At 35.4% G+C, this 19,852-nt stretch overlaps 1 protein-coding gene across 1 annotated transcript; it reads left to right on the top strand.

Annotated features, from left to right (window-relative positions):
• Nucleotides 1-720: 720 nt before the first annotated feature.
• TMEM244 (transmembrane protein 244) lies at nucleotides 721-19,338 on the top strand (the record flags this gene model as incomplete). Its single annotated transcript, XM_083374134.1, has 6 exons — nucleotides 721-906; nucleotides 8,398-8,483; nucleotides 8,798-8,871; nucleotides 14,216-14,341; nucleotides 17,808-17,852; nucleotides 19,199-19,338. The coding sequence occupies 6 exons, from the start codon at nucleotides 721-723 to the stop codon at nucleotides 19,291-19,293; spliced, it is 612 nt and encodes a 203-aa protein (XP_083230260.1). The 3' UTR covers nucleotides 19,294-19,338.
• Nucleotides 19,339-19,852: the final 514 nt, after the last annotated feature.

Genomic DNA, 19,852 nt, shown 5'->3' with positions numbered 1-19,852 from the left:
ATTCTAAATTTGGGGAGAAACTAAACAAAATAAATGCCATACTCAATATTTCTATTCAAAACAGCTCTTTTATAGAAGAAGGTAACATTTTTTTTAAACAAACAAACAAACAAACATTGTTAACGTGGCTTCCAGGTAGGGCTCTATGTTGGGTTAAATGTGAATTAAGAAAACTTTAAACTGATAAAGGAGACAATAATTTTAAAAAACAAGAACTTCTTTTCTTTGATGAAAATGCCTTTGATGGTAAAATGGTAAAATGAACTAGACAAACAGGCCAAATGTTTGGGGAAATGTTGGTTTTTTTATTATTAAGGAAAGTAGGTAACTGATGGGTTTTTACACAAGAAGAAGATATGGATAACCCAAGCCAGACAGTGTGACTGCAGTTACAGAGAGATAATTGGGAGGAAAGTATTAAAAACAGAAAAAAGGAAAAAAAGGGAAAAAAGAGAAAAGTTTGCCTTTTACTTTCATCCTAGCGATGGTTATACATTCACTTTTGAGTCATTACTATTACAACCCCAATCACAAAAAAGCAGCAAAAATAGGAGATGGAAGGAGAGGTACACTGGAATAATTTATAGACAAGGGCATTGTGCCAGACTTATTGCAGAAAATGTTTGAGGAATTTGAGAAGAAGATGACTGAAACAGTTGCCAATAGTTTGGATGCTTTAAAAAAGGAAATGGAAGAAGGGTTTGCAGAGATAAAAAGGATATGAAAGAACTATTTAAAAAAAGATGGGAGATTGAAGAATTGAGAAGATTGAAGAGCAGGACAAGTGCTGAAGATATAAAACAAATTAATGACAAAGTGGAAATATTGGAAAGCAATGGAGAAGTTATAAACAGAGATATGGAGAAAAATTTGGATAACTTGGCATTACTGGAACTGAAAGAAAAAGTATTTTAAGGATGGAAGGCTGAGTCAATCTTGAACCCAGTCAGGATCGAACTCCAAGCTGTGGGCAGAGTTTGCCTGCAATACTGCATTCTAACCACTGCGCCACCAGGATACCTCAAAAGAGAAAAAAAAATATTATTTGAAAAAGTTAGAACAAGATGTGATTTGCCTATAAGAAACACATATTAGGTTGGGAAAAATTGCAATTGTCTTTGTTGGGACGGATTGCAGCAGTAAAAATGAATGTCCTGCCTAAATTTTTATTTCTGTTTCAAATGATACCGATTCTTAAGAAAGATTCTAATCTGGAGGAATGGCAGCGAGGTATCAATAAATTTGTGTGGGCAGGGAAAAAACCACGAGTTAAACTTAAGATTATGCAGGATACTCGTGAGAGAGGTGGCCTTAAATTGCCTAATTTTAAATTATATTATGAAGCTGCTGCATTAGTAGGAATAAGTGATTGGATTAATTTGACGCAAGGGAGGTTATTAAATCTTGAGGGCCATGATTTGTTGTTTGGCTGGCATGCATATTTGTTGTATGATAAGAAGGTAGACAACGTGTTTAGGGTGCATATTTTAAGGCAGGCATTGCTGAGAGTTTCGAAGAGGTATAGACATAAGTTAAGTTGCAAGATACCATTGTGGGCAATTCCAAAACACGCAATAGAAAATATACATGCTGGCTTCAAACATGATGTGACTACGTACAAGGAGATCCTCAGTTTGGAAAGAAATGTTTGGTGTTTGAAATCATATAGCCTCTTGCGAGAAGAGAAGGTTGTTCAAAATTGGTTTCAATATACTCAGTTACGGGCCAGGTGGAAAGAAGACCAGAAAAATGGATTTACAATGACTGATGAAAATTTGATAAAGCAAATTAGAAATCAGGGACCAGCACATATCAAACGGATATATCTTGCATTGATAGAGATTGACTCAGAAACAGAGCTTGTTAAGGATTGTATGATAAAATGGGCCCAAAATATCCAGGAAGTTATCACAATGGACACGTGGGAAAAGATTTGGGTGAGGAACGTGAAATTTACTCAAGCTCAAAATCTAAGAGAGAACTTTTACAAAATGTTTTATAGATGGCATTTAGATCCTAAAAAACTTGCAAGTATGTATCCGAATTATCAGCCTAAATGTTGGAGGTGTGGTGATGAAGATGCAACATATTTTCACATATGGTGGACATGTAAGAAGGTTAAGGCTTTTTGGATAAAAGTCTGGTGGAATATGCAGAAGATTTTTAAACAGAGGATAAAGTTTTGTCCGCAATTTTTTTTGTTGGGAATAATTGCAGACGCTACAGTTGTGGACACCAAGTTGATGTTGAACTTAATCACGGCGGCAAGACTTTTGATAGGCCAATATTGGAAGAAAGAGGAACTGCCGACCATAGAAGAGTGGACTTTAAAGGTTTCAGACCTGGCAGAGATGGCGAAGATTTCGGCCTATTTGAAAGATCATTCGCAAGAACGCTATATTATGGAATGGACAAAATGGATTGAGTTTATCCAGAACAAGTATAGGGTTAAGAAGTTTTATGTAGCATTTGAATGAGTCTTCTTTCGTTTTTTTTTCTTTTCTTATCTTAGTTTCTTTTTATACATATTTAATATTATTAAGGCTTGTTTTATCCTTTATAAGCTAGAGAGTGATGGATCTTAGAGTTTATAGTTGTTAGTATATGATTGTTTATGATTGTTTTTTATATATATACCTTGCATTTAGCTCTGGGAAGCCGGGGGGGGGAGGGGGGGAGGGGGGGAGGTAGGGGGGGGAGGAGGGAGGGGGAAGGGGGGATTCTTAAAGGAAAATTGTATTTTAAAACTTTTCAATAAAAAAAAAGAAACACATATTAGGAAAAAGATCTAAAATTTCTGAGTCACAAAAAATTTGAGTAGAGAATTTATTTCATCAGGAATGAAATAAGAAAGAAAGAAATGGAGTTGTTTTATATGTAAATTTTCAACTATATCCAAAACTTGTATTGTTGGATGATTATGGCAGATATGTTGGGGTGTAAGTTAACTTACAGGGGGCTACATCTTTGATACTGGGAATTTATGCTCCAAAAGAAGATAAAACAGCATTTTATAAAGGGCTTATAGATTAAAAATACACAAAGCAAATCACCAAAGGTTTTCTTTGATTTAATGAAGCTTGTTGATATATAAAAGTTGAAATAAAAACGGTGACTCAAAAGAATGTAATTATTTTTTTTAAAGACAGATCTTTTTCAAAAATAGGTATTATTTGGAAGTCTAAGATTTTGGCTACTAGTGTTCATAAAGTAGAACTATTACCGAAGAGTTTCTCAGACCACAACCCAGTGACTTTTAGAATGAAAAATGATTTTTGACAATAATCTTAATAAGGGTACAGAAGTAAAAACAGTTTGGGATGCAAGCACAACTTTTATGAGATGATATTTCATAAATGTAATAGTGAAATTAAAAAGAAAAGGCAAGAGAAAGCACAAGTCATTTTGCATGAGAGAAAAAGGAAGAGTTAAAAAGTCCCAAGAGAGACTATTACCCACCAAATTAAGGCTCTCCAGAGATAATTATTTATTTTAACTGTGAGAGACGTGGAAATGAAGTTGAAATGTGCACAATAAAGAAAATTTTGAATCTGCAAACAAACAGAGAAATGGTTGCATTTAAGTTGCAAAAAGAAAAAGAAAAGAAAGTGATATTGAAGTTACAAGAAGGAAATACTGTAATAAAGATAATGCAAATATGGGGAAAATGTTTCACTACTATTCTATATTATAAGAAGATTAAGAAATTTCTTTCGTAGAAGTAGATGAATATTTATGTAAACAGAATTTATCAAAGATTACAGAGAATCAGACAAATTTTGAATGGTGTTATAACAATAATGGAAGCTTATGTAGCTATTAAAGAGACTAAAACAGGAAAACCACCTGATTTACAGAGTATGCTGGCTCCTTATTACAAACACCTCCTTGGAACTCAGCACAAGAAGCATTTTCCAGAACAAAAACAACAAAGGGATATAGTTATCTTACCAGGAATTATTAGAAAATCACTAAGGGGAATATAAAATTAAATCAAGAGAGAAGGGAGAAGCTAAAGGGAGAAAATTATAGTTGTCAATAGTTTTTTCCATTTACAGTTGTCAAAAACATTTCAAATGGATTTTAAAAAAACTTATGGTAAGGGAACAAAGGCAGAATTTGAAGTGTGATTGTGTATGTATAATGAACACGGAATTGCTAAAGTGTATAAACTTTTGTTGAAATTTGAAATAGAAGGATAGGTTAAAGATGGTATGACAAAGTAGGATAAGAATTTTGGTTATAATATATAGATGAATCAATGGGAAAATATGTGGTTAAAAGGGTTGAATTTTACAGTATGTTATGACCTTATCATATCAGCTGCCAGAGAAATTAGCTAGAATGTATAAATGGATTCCAAATATATGTTGAAAATGTGAACAACGTGAAGGGACTTTGTATCCTGCTTGGTAAAATATTTTGGATTGAAATACACACACTGATACAGATAATTTTAAAGATGAATATTCAATTGAGGCCAGAGCTCTTCTTTTTTGGGACTAATAGATACAAAGTTAGAAAAAACTCATGGAAGATTATTTCATGATTATGGTGAGATCATTATATATGTACAAATATGGAAAGATTCAACACTACCCACCATGGAGGAATGGTCGGTGAAATGGACTAAAATTGCTTGATGGCTAAATTAACTTCTTTGATCAGAGGAGGATTATTATTGACGTTCCTCAATCACTGGAAAGTCCTAATGGACTTTTTGCATAAAAAAAGAAAATGATTTCATGACTTACAGTTTTGATGATTAGAAAGAATAAGTTATAGAAAGAAGGGAACTATAATTCTAGAGATAGAGATTTTATTAGAATTGTATGTATAACTCTGGAGAGGAAGATCAGAAGCCTTTATATTTCTTTCTTTCAGGTTTTTTGTTCTTTTTTATTTCCTTTTTTCTCGTTCCTTTTTCTTTGCCTCTTCTATTACTTTTCTTTTTTCTCTTTCACATTTACTGTATCTGTATCTTTTAATATACTCTTATTATATTTTTTTTTAAAAATAAAAACTATTTTTAACAAAGAAAAGTCATTGTTAACATAAATAATAAATGGTGACCTGATTTAAATAATCTAATGCTTCACTGTATAAACCCAAAAGTTCTTTGTTGGTATATTGATTATTTTCCCCCAGCAATAACACTTTAACATTCTTTTAAATACCACAGACTCATTTTAAAAAATCTGTTCAGTTTTCTTTGTCTTATAGTCACAAACCTGATAGTTAACAATGGGAAATTAATCTGGTTTATATATCATATTATGGTAATATAAATGTGTTTGGAAAGATAGACAAGAAATGTTCGGAAGTATTCAGGGTGAAGGATTGTTGGATGATAATTCTTTATTTTTTTAAAAAAAACTTTTTATCGAACAGCATTGCAGTACTTTGTGCCAATGTCTTTACAATCTTGCCAACAACTTTACGAATGAATATATTGTGCAGTTTTAATAGGATGGATGGATTATTTTCAGGGTCAATTCAGATGACTTGCTGGAATGAAGTTCCAGTAAGATTTTTCATGGTTTTTCATTTCTTTCTCATTTTGTTTGAATCCTGTATCAACTGATGTTTTGTAGTTAGGTAATATATTGTTCAGAGGTACCGTGGTCTAGCAATGAGGTGTCTGTTGACTGGAAGGATCATGTGACAGGATAAGCTCCCATTCTTGACCCAGCTCCTGCCAACCTAGCAGTTTGAAAGTATGCAAATAATTAAATTGAAGTATCACTTCAGTGGGAAGGTAACAGTGTTCTGTGTGCCTCAGCTTATAGTCTTGCTAGTCACCAGACCATGGAAGGGTCTTTGGACAATGCTGGTCCCCTCAGCTAGGAAACAGAGATAAGGACCACCCCCTAGAGTTGGATACAACCAGGCTGGGAAATATTTAACTTTATCTTTTTTAAGTATATTGTTCAGTTTTCTTCCACTCAGTATTGTAAAATTACTGGCCCTACGGCATTGGGCCAAAGTGTTGAATGAGCCCATCTCTAGAAAATGTACTAGTATATTGATTAGTGTCTTCAGCTGTCCATTTGTCTTGCTATTTTGATATGGACTTTTTATGATTGCTTTTTATTTCTGTGCTGTTCAGAGATATCCTGAATTGGGTGATTAGACAAGTTGAAGAAAAAAAAATATGATGTAAAAGTTATCACGAGCCTTAGACTCAGACTGTAACAACAGAAAAGTGACATTCTCTTCCAACCTTCCTCGTATCTATCTTCACCTTGCTCCACATTATAATCTGATATATTATAGATGATTCAGCTTTGCTGTACATCAGGAAAACTAGTCTGTGATCTGGGAGAAGTAAATGCAACTCTTCTTCCTTGCTTGCCCTTGTCCAAGAATAATATTCTGCTACTGATCTTGTGGGCATGAAATTTACCATCTGCAAAAAGCCCTGGTAGAATATTTATGAGAAATTAATTCAGCCAGTGGGGAAACAGCTCAGTATCCCACAGTGCTCTGGACTAAATCAGATGTACAGATCTTGCCATTCACACATTTTCTAGCTTGGCTAAAAAGAGATAGCTTTATTGCTACAGGTTATTTTAGAGAGAAGTGAAATAAAAGCTGGTTCCCACACCTCCATTTTGTCAACCCACAAGAATAAGAAATAACTCGAATTCAAGAAAATTTTCAGAAACAACATTTCCTCATTTTATTTCCCTGCTATTTTTATTCTGCACTAAACCTTTTAGAAGGTCCGGTGGTGATTCTGAATGACTATTTCAGGCAGGAAGAGCAGTTGTAAAAAGAAGAATGGTGAGAGGCTTGACTTCTATTTTCCTTTATTACTTTAGGATCCAAGCTAAAAATTCCTTTATAAGGTTGACTAGTCCATACTTTGCCAAACCCAAAGATGACAAAACTTCAGTTTTATTTTCTTGGGTAAGCTTTTCTTATTATTCATATGCCTGAAGAGACATCTAATTGCACACTCAGCCATTCTAAAAAATATATTTAGCAGTAAATCATGGCTTTATTACCTCTAGGGCAGTCTACTGCAGTGATCTTTACATGGGGCTGTCTTTCACAAGTATGCAGAAAATGAAATTATTATAAAATACAATTGCTTGCCTGCTGGCGGGAGAAAATTATTTTAGCCACTTGATACCAGCTTGTGGGTGCTGCATTGGCACCCAGTAGGCTTTTAAATATACAAAATGCTAGTTTTAACTTTTTTTTCCTTTCATTCAATTTTGGCCAATTTTCAGAGGCTGCTAGAACCAGTCCTTGGGGCTTCTGGTGATTGGCCCAGATGATCCAGCTGGCTTTGTGCCTAAAGCAGGACTAGAACTCATAGTCTCCCTGATTCTACCCTGGTGCATTAACCATTACACCAAACTGGCTCTCAGTTAACTTATAACCCCTTTAAGGCTTGACTCCTAGGCCTTTTTAGTTCTATCCCATTCAATTAGAACCAGCCTGTTTGATCTGCTGATCTAGGATAGAGACAGTCATAGTTCCATCCATACATGAAGTTGATGAAGGAGACAAAGGAAGCAATTTTTCTTATTGCTACTCCACTTCTGTAGAGCAGGGGTCTTCAAACTTGGCCCTTTTATGACTTGTGGACTTCAACTCCCAGAATTCCTCAGCCAGACACGCTGGCTGAGGAATTCTGGGAGTTGAAGTCCACAAGTCATAAAAGGGCCAAGTTTGAAGACCCCTGCTGTAGAGTAAACTCCCTGACACTTGAGACTTGGGTGGCTCCCTTCCCAACTGCATTTTGGAAAGTTTAGAGACAAGCTTGGAGATAACCATTCAAGACAAAATTACACTTTTGATGTCTAGAAAGTGGTACCATTATACCTCTGGACTGGGTTTTTTGGTTAACTTGAATTATTATGTTACGGGTCATTTTTATGATTCGGTGGGGTAAACTAAGGGGAGTTGTTTTAAAATACGGCAAAGTATAAAAACTGTCAAACACGTAAATAAATCCCTTGATGCCAATAGAATGACATGCATGCAATTGTATTATCATGCAAATGCTATTACATGCTTCAATCTCAATGTCTGATGCTCTTATGTAAATGGTAGCATTATTATAATGATGGTATGATGTAGGTATCACAATTTTCCTCCTATGGATGCTCCTGACCATAATATACCAGCCCTAAGATTTCATGCAATTAGTTCCTAAGTACTAAGCAGATCTGAACCTGTATGTTTTTGTTTTGTTTTAGATCAGCCAGAGTTAGTTTGGTGCTATCCCCTGAATACACATGCGTGCGCACGCACGCACACACGCACACACACACACACACACACAAACACAGAGCACTCTCACACATACTATATTTTTCTAGTGATTTGGTACAAAAGGTGGCTAAGAAAGCACATTAATTTTATTATATTATTTATTTACAGATTATTTTGCTCAATCTGCTAAAATGTGTGCTAATATTCTACCTTGTGTATTACATAGTCCTGTGCTTTTGTTTCACAGCATTCAGGTAAGAAGACTTTAAGTACCTTTCTAAATGCAGAAATGCATGAAATTATGTGAGGGGGGGATTGTCTTTGTTTCATTTGTTTTGAATGGAACATTTAAACATATATACATATATGTACATTTATGCTCAGTAATTGAATTTGGTATGAAAAAGATGTTAAGTAAACTACATACAGTAATGCAATGTGATCTTATCTAATGTTTGTTATTCAGCATATATGAAAGTCCCTGTATTTGGAGAGACTTTGATAGAAAAAAAATGTTTTGTTCAGATATTCCTGAAGGACTTTGTTGACATGTTGCATATATTCACAGAATTCAAATGTTGGATGGATTTGCACCTTTTGATTTTAAGACAAAACCTTCATGGTTTAACCCACACTATTTAGGTAAGTTTTCTTCTTTTCTATCTGTGATCTTGAAACTACTAGGAGGCCATTTTCTATCAAAACGCTTCAAGCGGATGATTTAAATTTGGATTAGAATAGAATAGAGCTGGAAGGGACCTTGGAGGTCTTCTAGTCCAGCCCCCTGCTCAAGCAGGAGAACCTATACCATTTCAGGCAAGTGACTGACTCTAGTATCTTCTTAAAAACCTCCAGTGCAGTGCCCTTGATTTTTGAAGTCAAGCTGTTCCACTGCTTAATTGTCCTCACTGTTAGGAATCTTCTCCTTAATTCCAGGTTGCTTTTCTCTTTGATCAGTTTCCAAACATTGCTTCTTGTCCTGCCCTCTGGTGCTTTGGAGAATAATTTGATGCCTTCTTCTTCGTGGCAGCCCCTCAGATACTGGAATACTGCTATCATGTCACCCCTTTTCCTTCTTTTCTTTAGACTAGCCAAGCCTAAGTCCTGCAGCTGTTCTTCATATGTTTTAGTCTCCAGGCATTTTCTTATTTTACCTGCTCTTCTCTGAATTTTTGCCAAAGTCTCAAGATGTTTTTTGTGAAATGGTGACCAAAATTGGCTGCAGTATTCCAGGTGTGGTCTTACTAGGGTTTTATAAAACGGTACTAATACTTCACGTGATCTTGATTCTATGCCTGTTTATACAACCCAGGATTGTATTAGCTTTTTTAGTTGCTGCTACACACTGCTGGCTCATAGTCAAGTGATCGTCCACTAGGATTCCAAGGTCCCTCTCACAGTTGCTATTTTTGAGCCAGGTCTTGCCTAATCTGTACTTGTACCTTTGATTTTTCCTGCCTAAATGTAAAACTTTGCTTTTCTCCACAGTGAAACTCATTTTGTTGGATAGGGCCCATTGTTCGAGTTTGTCAAGATCTTTTTGGGTCCTGAGTTTGTCTTCTGGGGTGTTGGCTACTCTTGTCAGTTGGTGTTATTTGCAAATTTGATGAGTTCCCCTTCAATTCCCTCATCTAAGTCATTTATGAAGATATTGAAGAGTACTGGGCCTAAGATGGAGCCTTGTGGTACCCCACTGCTTACTTCTCTCCATGTGGATGTAGTGCCATTGAGGACTACTCGTTGAGTATGGTTTTCAAGCCAGCTACAGATTTAAATACAAATACTGTATACAAATTATCCCATCATTAACTCCTTAAAAATTCTTCCAAGATTCCATACATCAATCATCTTAATTTATGATTATCAATAGATTCACTTTAGATATTGAGAAAAGACAGTGTGTGAGGGGTGATGCAGAAGCTAGATGGCTCTGCCTGCATTGGCTATCTCAGCTGACTCTGGAGAAAGCAACATTATCAGATCTCTTCCTATTCCCTCTAATTTGGGTGATATATAATACTAGATAGCCTGACCTGCATAAAATTTAAACTAGCTTTATGACATTTTTGCTATTTTCATTTCCCAGTCCTTCCAAATTCTTTTGGAAAAACAATCATCCTTACTCAAACTGATCTAAGAACACAAGAGAACAGACCAGGGAATACCATGCTGTCTAGATGATAATAAGGAAAAGTCAAAACTTGTCCTCTGGGAGCTGGTATTTTTTGGATGCTTGATTTCTGCAGGCCAAAGTCCAAGATTGCACTGGAGGATTTGAGAATCAGAGATCAGTTTACAGAGTTGATCTGTGAATTTTGATATTTCTAGAAATCAGTGGGAGATTGTGGCATTGAAAATACTTTTCCCCACCTTACCATGGCATCTTACACTCAGATAAAGACACTCAAGTGGCCTGGGTAATAATATAGTAATGCTAATCATAATGAGTGAATTTATATTATGCAAAAAAAAATCCCAACAACACTATGTAGGAACTTTATGTTATATCTGCATCAGCCAATATTTACTTGCTCCATTAATACCTGATTGCTAATAGGGTGTTCTGCTGAGGAAATATATATTTCACCAGAAAAAAAGGCCAGAGGCTTGTTTAATAGGAATAAAACTAATTATCCCAATAGATGAATTATTAAAATGGCATCTCCTCAAGTCACCCATTATGGTAACTCACCATACATAAAAAAATTGTTAACATTGGTACAAGGCTTCTACAGATAATCACTAGCCAGATTGAAACTTTTCCCCAATGTGCCTCATAATAAAATTAGTTAAAGAGGTCATTGGTTATGGCCTTGACATGCTCCATCAACATTCATGGAAATGCAACTTTCACTATTGAGCAGTTGCATTCTGCTTAGTCACTAATTTTCCAGTGAGTTATCTTTCAGGTCACATTACCTACATAGCCACTCCATCAGTCCTCAGCTTTGCATCGTTCAGAATATTCCAGAGCATGGATCCTTTCTTAACCACTATACACAGTGCTTTTTTTGTAAAAGAAAAAGGTGCTGGAACTCACACATATCATACAACCCACCTTGCCTATCCTACAAGGTTCCATCCAAAAAAGGTGCCGGAACTCCGTTCTGAGCGTTCTATGAGAAAAAAAGCCCTGACTATACAGATTGCAACAATTTCTGCTTTACCTGTTAAACCTGTCAGAGTTGGGCAGTAAAATTACAGCCTTTCTTATACTTAATACCAAATAAAATTCCTGGTTTGACTTGACACAAGACTCTCAGACCTGACTTGGGTAGATTAAAACCTTCATTGCAGACAAGAGTAAAGCCGTAATACAGAGATTGCCCACCTTGGTGCAAAGAAGTCTTTAGGTCAGTACTTCAGAACTTAAACTCATGGCTGTTTCCTCACAGATTTCAGAGTGAACATATATTTGGCCATTCTTTAGGGGTAGCCTTGGGAAGAAGCTAAGTTTACTTTACATAACAATTCTGCCTATTCTGAGGACTGCTGGTTCCTGCCTTATCAGCCTTTACATTTCCAATGTGTTAAGTCGTGGGTTCTGGCGAGCAGGAATGATGACACAAGGCTGAGTACAGAGAAACTCATTCTTTTATTCTTGCTGGAACTGTACTTGAGCATGGGCCACACCCAGCCACACTATATAGCCTAGCCCACAGGTCTGCAACCTGCGGCTCCGGAGCCGCATGCGGCTCTTTCAGTCGTCTCCTGCGGCTCCCAGTCCTCTGCCACGTGCCGTCAAAAAAAAAAAAAGTGGGACTAAAAATGTTCAACCAATCAATTCAAATATGCATATTTCAATTGTGCATATCTCGCCTTGGCTCCACTCTTCAGTCAAACCCTGTTCTGCGCATGCGCGCATATATGCGCATGTGCACACATTTTTTGCAGCTCCCAGTTTTTGCTTTTGTGAGGGAACCGGTTCCGAGTGGCTCTTTCACTGTTTCAGGTTGCTGACCCCTGGCCTAGCCCTAAGGTGGAAGCCAATAGGTTTGAACCCGTGCTTGCCACCTGGGGCTGACCAATTGCAGGACCGGAGACGGCCTGTCTGGGTTGCTGGAGAGCCGTTAGCTCTCCAGCAACACATGTGGTGTAATACCACAAACTCAATACATAACACAATGAATAAGATTGCAGCCTAGTCTTTGTCCCAAAGTTTCAGATTCCAGATTTGTAAGCCAACAATTAAGTTGATTTATAATTATAGCTGTCAACTAGCTTGAGTTTTCCAGACTGGTTATAATGAAAAGAGACTTGACAACTATGATAGGGAAATGATGATTATAGACAATCTACGAGAAATTCAGCTTCAATCTAATAATAGTTTTAAAAATGTGTTTTCGTACCTTTCATAACTATAGAACAAAATTAATTTAATGTGTCAGTATGATCAGAAGCAAAGAATAATGCCATAAGATTTATTACTTTTAAACTCTCATGATTTTAAGCTCTTCAAGATTTTTACTGTTTTCAGTAACGTGTCATATATCTTACTGACATTATTACTGTGTCATCCTCAGTAAAATATACATCATGACAATAAAATTGAACAAAGGTATCGAGATGTCATTCCCGGATATGTTTTTAGGGAGAACCATTAATTAATTCTTAAATTAATCTATATAGATAGATAGATAGATAGATAGATAGATAGATGTTATTTGTTTGCTACATCATTTTTTAAAATTCAATAAAATTGAATGACATTTGTTTGTTTTCTTGATTAAAGAAATAGTGGTATTTGGGGATTGGCAGAGAGAGATCTCTCCCTTTTCCTTTTTTCCTTCAAATCTTGGAAATTAAAGGAACAAATTATTAGCTGGAGTGTTGTGCTCTCAACGTCTTCTTTTTTCCTGACCTCAGAAGTGCTGTGGTTACAGATGTGTGAAAAGAGACCCATACCCTAGGCGTATCTATGGGATTGCAGCAGAGCCATTAGAGTAAGGACCAGAAGAATTGTTGAAAGTTGGAAGAATAAATTAGAGATACAATTCTTAGTATCCTACAAGAAATCAAAGTAGTATTGCTCTTCACAGATCTTCCTGATTACTGAGAACAGCTATGATTAAATGGATGTCAAAAAACAACACCACCACCTAGGCTTTGTATTAAAATTCAGAAAACCTGCTTTCACTCTCTTGAACTAAAATGGATATTGGTACTGATTTGGGATGATGCAGGTCAGCTTTCATAAAAACTAAACTTCTCAAATGTTTGGTTTAAAAATGAACTTGACGCCACTTGCTATTCTCCCAGATAGTAGGAATAGTTTAGGAGTGGGAAGAGATATATCTATAGAAAAGGCAGTCTTGTGAACATGTGGCAGGATGGAATGTTCTGCCATACCATAAATATATTGCTTCCATTGACTCCTCATAGCAATAGCAGGAGCACTTGACTTATATACCACTTCATAGTGCTTTACAGCCCTCTCTGAGCAGTTTAAAGAGTCCGCATATTGCCCCCAACAATTTGGTGCCTCATTTTACTGACCTCAGAACGAAGGAAGGCTGAGTCAACCTTGAACTGGTCAGAATCAAACTGCTGGTAGTTGATAGTATTAGTCTGCAATACTGCATTCTAACCACTGTGTTACCAGGGCACCATATATCCCTTTATCAGGGGGTCCAGTTTCCTGGTCAGTAGATTGAACTGAACCCCCCCTCCCCAAAAACAATAGTAAGTGTAGTTATATGCTTCACGCTTTAAATAGAAGGCACAGGAAAAAATACTTAAATTCAGTCTAAAATTACGTATCTGTATCACAGTTTGTGAAAAACACAAACACAAATTTATTGCCAAGGATTCTGTGTTGGCCATCAGCCATGCAAAGATTATTTTACAGGCTGAGGATAGCATAGAGTTGCCAGCCGAGGCTCCTATCTTTAACAGCAATGATATTTGGAAATTTAGCAGACTTAGAATTAGAAAGCATTGAACAAAAGATCCCATGTATTGTTTTAACGCATTTCTGTGTTTCTAGTTCTTATAATATCAATGGAAATAGCCTATGTCATCTCTGGCCTGCTCTTTGCCTTGCTGGTAGAAGAATGGGTTTGGGATTATGCCATAACCATTACAATCATTCACATCACAGTAACTTCAGCAGGTAAGTATATTGTTTAATAAATAACATTACTTCAGAAAAATAATAGCTGATGATTTTTGAAAGCAGTTTTATAGATATGCATTCACATAGCCACATTGCTGGTTTTATTTTGCCTCAGATTCTTTTCACTGAAGACATAAAGTAAGTTAAAAGAAAGAAACAATGCTGACAGCCTTAGCATACTGCAATATGTTGGATTACGGCTGCTATTATCTTTAGCCAGTATAGCCCATTGCTCTGCTGTGGCAAATTACTTGAGCTGGTTAAAGGATATACCAGAATCACCCATGCTTTCAAGCCAGAGCTTTTTTTTTTAATACGTGTATATTTCCTTAATATACACATTCACACACATACTAAATGTAATTATGTGATTTTCAGCCTTTTTGTAACTCAAAACATTAATTGCTTTTCAGTTTTTCTTTGCTGAAGGAGAAAAGGGTCAGTTGTAATGAACATAAACATTCTGGCTGAAATGTACTATACTATACATGGAAATAATATAAGTGTTGCTTTAAAATTGGACTGTAATTTATAGGAAATGTTGAATTAATGCATCCTAGATGTATGTCACCAACTTGGCAGGATGTGGGTGACTGTATGTTAACCTGCAAGGTAATTTCTAGGTTATAGACTCTAGTTTGCACAGAACAGGGTGAAAATTGGCTTTGGTTATACTTATTTCAACTTCTATCCTCAAAATGACACTATAGGGCATTGCACACCAGAACAACTAGACACAAAGATATACCACTATTATTCTTCTCATCTTTCCTATTATCAATCTCCTTATTTACTTATGACAATAACTCAGTTGCATGTATGATTTATATTGTTTTATTTAGTTTCCTAGTATGATTTATGTTTATTGCTTATTTAGTATCCTATGACTATCACTAAATGTTGCATCTTATGATTTATGATGAATGTATTTTTATGATGATTATGAGCATGATTTATCACTTATAGCTTTTATGTACACTGAGAACTTATGCATTGAAGACAAATTCCTTGTGTGTCCAATCACACTTGGCCAATAAAGAATTCTATTCTATTCTATTCTATTCTATTCTATTCTATTCTATTCTATTCTATTCTATTCTATTCTATTCTATTCTATTCTATTCTATTCTATTCTATTGTGACATACTGGCCAAAATCCCCAGGAAAAACTGACCAATACTGTCTTTATCATTAGCAGAGAATGCTACCTAGATACACTTGAGATTGAGCAACCTAGTCTATAACTTCTATATGTTACTAAACAACTTTTAGGTAGTCCTTGACTTATGATGGTAATTGGGACTGGGATTTTCATTGCTAAGCAATGTGGTAAAAAGGCATGTCTGCATAGCTCAATGATGGCAATCCCTGGTTGTCCTTGTTAACCTAATGCTATAATTACTAGGTGAGACAACTTTCTGCTGACTTCCCCATTGAGGGAATGTATAGGTGGGGGGAAGAACCCAGTGACTTGTAACCTTCCCTACTGGCTTCCCCATTGGCTTTCTGGGGAAGCTGACAGGGAATATTGCAAATGGTGATCAACTGATCACACAGCATTCCAGGTGGTCATAAGTGCAAGTTGGTTGCCCATCACCAAATTGCAATCATGTGATCACAGAGTTGATGGGATGGCAGGAACTCTGAAGATTGGTTGTAACCACAATTTGTGCAGCATACTTGTAACATCAAAAGGTCACTGAACAAATGGTTATAGATTGAGGACAACATGTATATAAACACTTTGATTTGGCAAAGCCATGATATGTGGTAGGAGGTCACAGTGTACTTTCCATAGCTAATAGAAGGTTATGACTTGAAAATAAGACAAGTGAATGGTAGACAGCATGAATTAACCAGAGAAAAATAGTTATGTTCTAAGTCTAGGCAATTAAGAGAAATGAGAAGGATATAACGGACCTGAATGAAGGCAAAGAATTTTGTGGAGAAGAGTTGATGAATACATGCAAGGAAGTGAAAGTATAAGTTTAATTATGAACAAAAGGCTAAACTGTAGTGAAAAAGTATGAATTGGTTGTTGTGGGTGGATATGAAATAGGAATTTATTGACTGGTGATAATTGCATGCCCTTCTCCAGGAGCTATTGATTCCAGGGATGAAATGGAATGGAAAAAGTGTTCAACATTTTGAATGAAAGAGTAAAAGATGTCTTCCATCAGGTGACATGAATATATGTGGGAAAGTGCAAGAGTTGCTGCATGGGTCAAGAAAGGCATATGGCTTGGGAAAGTGGCAAAGCTTAGGGGAGCACATGGGAGGATGACTTAGCTGGGAATAATGCAAGGGGGTCCTTCCTTCCTTCCTCTCTCCCCCCATCCCTCCCCCCTCCCCTCCTCCCATCCCATCCCATCCCATCCCATCCCATCCCATCCTAGCAGTTAGGTAAATGGTTGCCGCTAGGTGGAGAAAAAAATGAAAGATTGTGAGACTGGCTGGGAAATTGTCATGGAATTTTGAAAATGAAGATCATGTGACTGCAGCAGCATCCCAGCAATAGCCAGTAGTACTGAAGCAGCCACAACTGTCCCAAATTTCATTTCTTCGGGAATCATGGCTCCTGGATTTTGAACACATTCTGTAAGTTATCCCATCTGAGTTAGCTTGGTTCAATAATTGTTGCCCTATTATGCACCACTTCACCCAGTTAAAGGTCATGACAATGAGAGTTTTAGTAGCATATAGATGTGCAACCAACCATAAGTAATAATAATTAAACTTATATGCTACCTGACTTTCAATGACTCTGGGTGGTTCAAAACAATCAAACAAGGAAATTACAATAAAATAAATAAAACATAAAATATGGCAAGCTCAACAAAGCAAGGGGTCTTACCTTCCTCCATGGGTGAAGAGCCAGGACTTCATGACTCTTCTAAACAACAGTGGATTGGAAAGATAATTTGGATACAAGGTTATTTTTGTGAACAAGCACTGAATTTTTATTAACTCTGAAAGATCTGAAATATCTCCCTTCCCTCAGTACATCTCAGAATGCATTTGATTAGCATTTAATAATGGCTGAAATCTAGACCAAAAGTGCAGCCATCACTAAGCATACTTTGGATGTAAACTCCCACTGAACAATTCTTTAGAAGGAAAGGAGAATGAGGAGACATGTAACATCCCCAACATCTGGTTCAGAGAAGGTAATAGAGGCTCAATTTTTGAATTTAGATGTGGCAGGCACATAATAAACATATAGTATCTTGACACATAACATTCCCAACTGTACCAGAACATCCTTTTTAAATATAGTTTCTAAACTGTGATCATTAACAGCACTGTACTGTATTGGGTTTTTTAAAACTTCAATTCTTTCCTAAAATTGACTTATAAGCCCAGTGACATATTCATTAAGGTTATTTTTTCTCTCCAAAGACAATGTTTGATGTTGATGTTTCTCCTCCTTATTTCACGTAGATCATAATTTTTCATTTTACAGTAATGGCTGAATTTCCACTGATGTTGCACTGGTGGGCAGCTTTAGGTATGTTTAAACAATAATGATTTTATCATCCCAAACAGTAAATCTATAATTTTGATAGTTGGGAAGCATCTCTCTACTAAAACGTATCATTTTAAAAAGAAATAGGGAAACTAATCAATTCATACATCTTCATCTATGTCTGTTTGCAACTGTAATCTTCAGCATGATTGTTCAATCATAAATCACACAAATATATATTTATATGAAATATATTTGACATTTTATTGAATGCTAAAGCTTTGAGAGCTTGAATTATATAGAAAGACATACAGCATGTGTCTGATATAAATAATACTGATAAAAAACATGCTTTTCAAATTCTAGACTTTCATATTTGTGTCACAATATTGGATGCTAATGATATGTCACATGGCAAATTTGATTAGTTTTAGTTAATGGATGGATGTGAAATCATCAGAAAACCAAAGTTATAAGAAAATTTAAAAATTACAATATAATTTTATATTAATTTTTATTGTCAAGAAATTACATGTTCATAGAGTCTTCGGGAATTGATCTTAGTCAATAGGAAATAGTAACTTTTTATTTTTATATTTATTTATTTATTTCTATACCACCCATCACACATGATTCTGGAAGGTTTATAAATAAAGCAATAAAACCATATAAACACTGTGGTCAAAAATAAAAATAAAACCGAGTTTAAAAAAACAATTGCAAAGTTAAAAGGCAAAGGAAATGCCTTCAAACCACCAATTCTTCCCAGGGTAGCATAACATACTTAGACATATGTAAGGGAAATGTTTTGAAGTTGATCCTGTGTTGTTTATCCTAAAGTTAGTAGAAAATTCTTTTTAAAAAAGACTGTTTTGAATAATGGCAGATAAATTATCTAAACACATAAAGGTTCTGTATAAACAGTTATAAGTTTTCCACTTTGAAGTAGGGAGAGTTCTGTTTTGGTAAGATGTTGAGTGTTCTCAGGAAAAAAAAAATACTAAACTCAAAACATCAGAACTAAAATTCTAGAGTTCCCTGGAAAGAAATAATAATTGATACACGTAGTGTGGATATGTGAAACATGCTTATCAAGATTTCTTTAATTGTGCCCAAAGTGATAACATAACTGTTGGAACTGGTTCTGCAGGCATACTTCATAATGTAAAGAGCTAGATGTAAAGTAAGTGGTGAGATTTATGATAATTCTTCTTCCTGAAAGTGAAAAGAAAGAAAGGAAAAAAACTCCTTAAAACCAGAAAAAGACAATAGCTTAAATAAGAAACAAGTACAAGTTGCTATCCAGTACAACAAACTAATATCTGTATGCATTACTAGCACTATGTACGCTAATATAGATTTTTTCCCCCCGCTTCCTTCCTTTATAGGTTCTGGCCTCGTTTTAATGATTTGCAGTGGTCAATGTTTGGCTTTTCACCTTTTCAAGGACAATTTTATTTATCCTATTCTTGATGATTTTTGAAATACTTTGTTCAGTATCTCCATTATGTTTTTAACAACACATCCTTGTTTCAGCATGTAATTTTCTGAAGAGCAGAATCAAAAAAAACTTCCAATAATAATAATAATAATAATAATAATAATAATAATAATAATAATAATAATAATAATTGGGGTTTTAATTGTGTACAGGGTCAATTTAATATTTTTTAATTTGGTTTTAACTTTTGTATGTTGGATTTTTTAATTTCCCTGTAAACCGCCCTGAGTCCTCAGGGAATAGGGCGGTATATAAATGTAACTAAATAAAATAAATAAATAAATAAATAAATTATTATTATTATTATTGGAGCTATTCAGGGATTTTTTTTTCTGATATTCTGTAAAAATTCTACTTATTTTATTTCTAGCTTACTAAGTTTTTTTCTGGATAAAAGATGGAAAGAAATAGAAAGAATATTTAAAGATAAACCTTTGCTCCAGCACATAATGAATTTAGTCTGCTATTAATTAATTCATTTGTTTATATCCCATCATTATTATCTGTATAAATAACTCAAAGCAGTGAACATACCTAATAC

The sequence above is a fragment of the Vipera ursinii genome (assembly GCF_947247035.1).
Source record: "Vipera ursinii genome assembly, chromosome: 1".
Taxonomy (NCBI): Eukaryota; Metazoa; Chordata; class Lepidosauria; order Squamata; family Viperidae; genus Vipera; species Vipera ursinii.
This window is presented reverse-complemented; position numbering and strand designations above follow the sequence as displayed.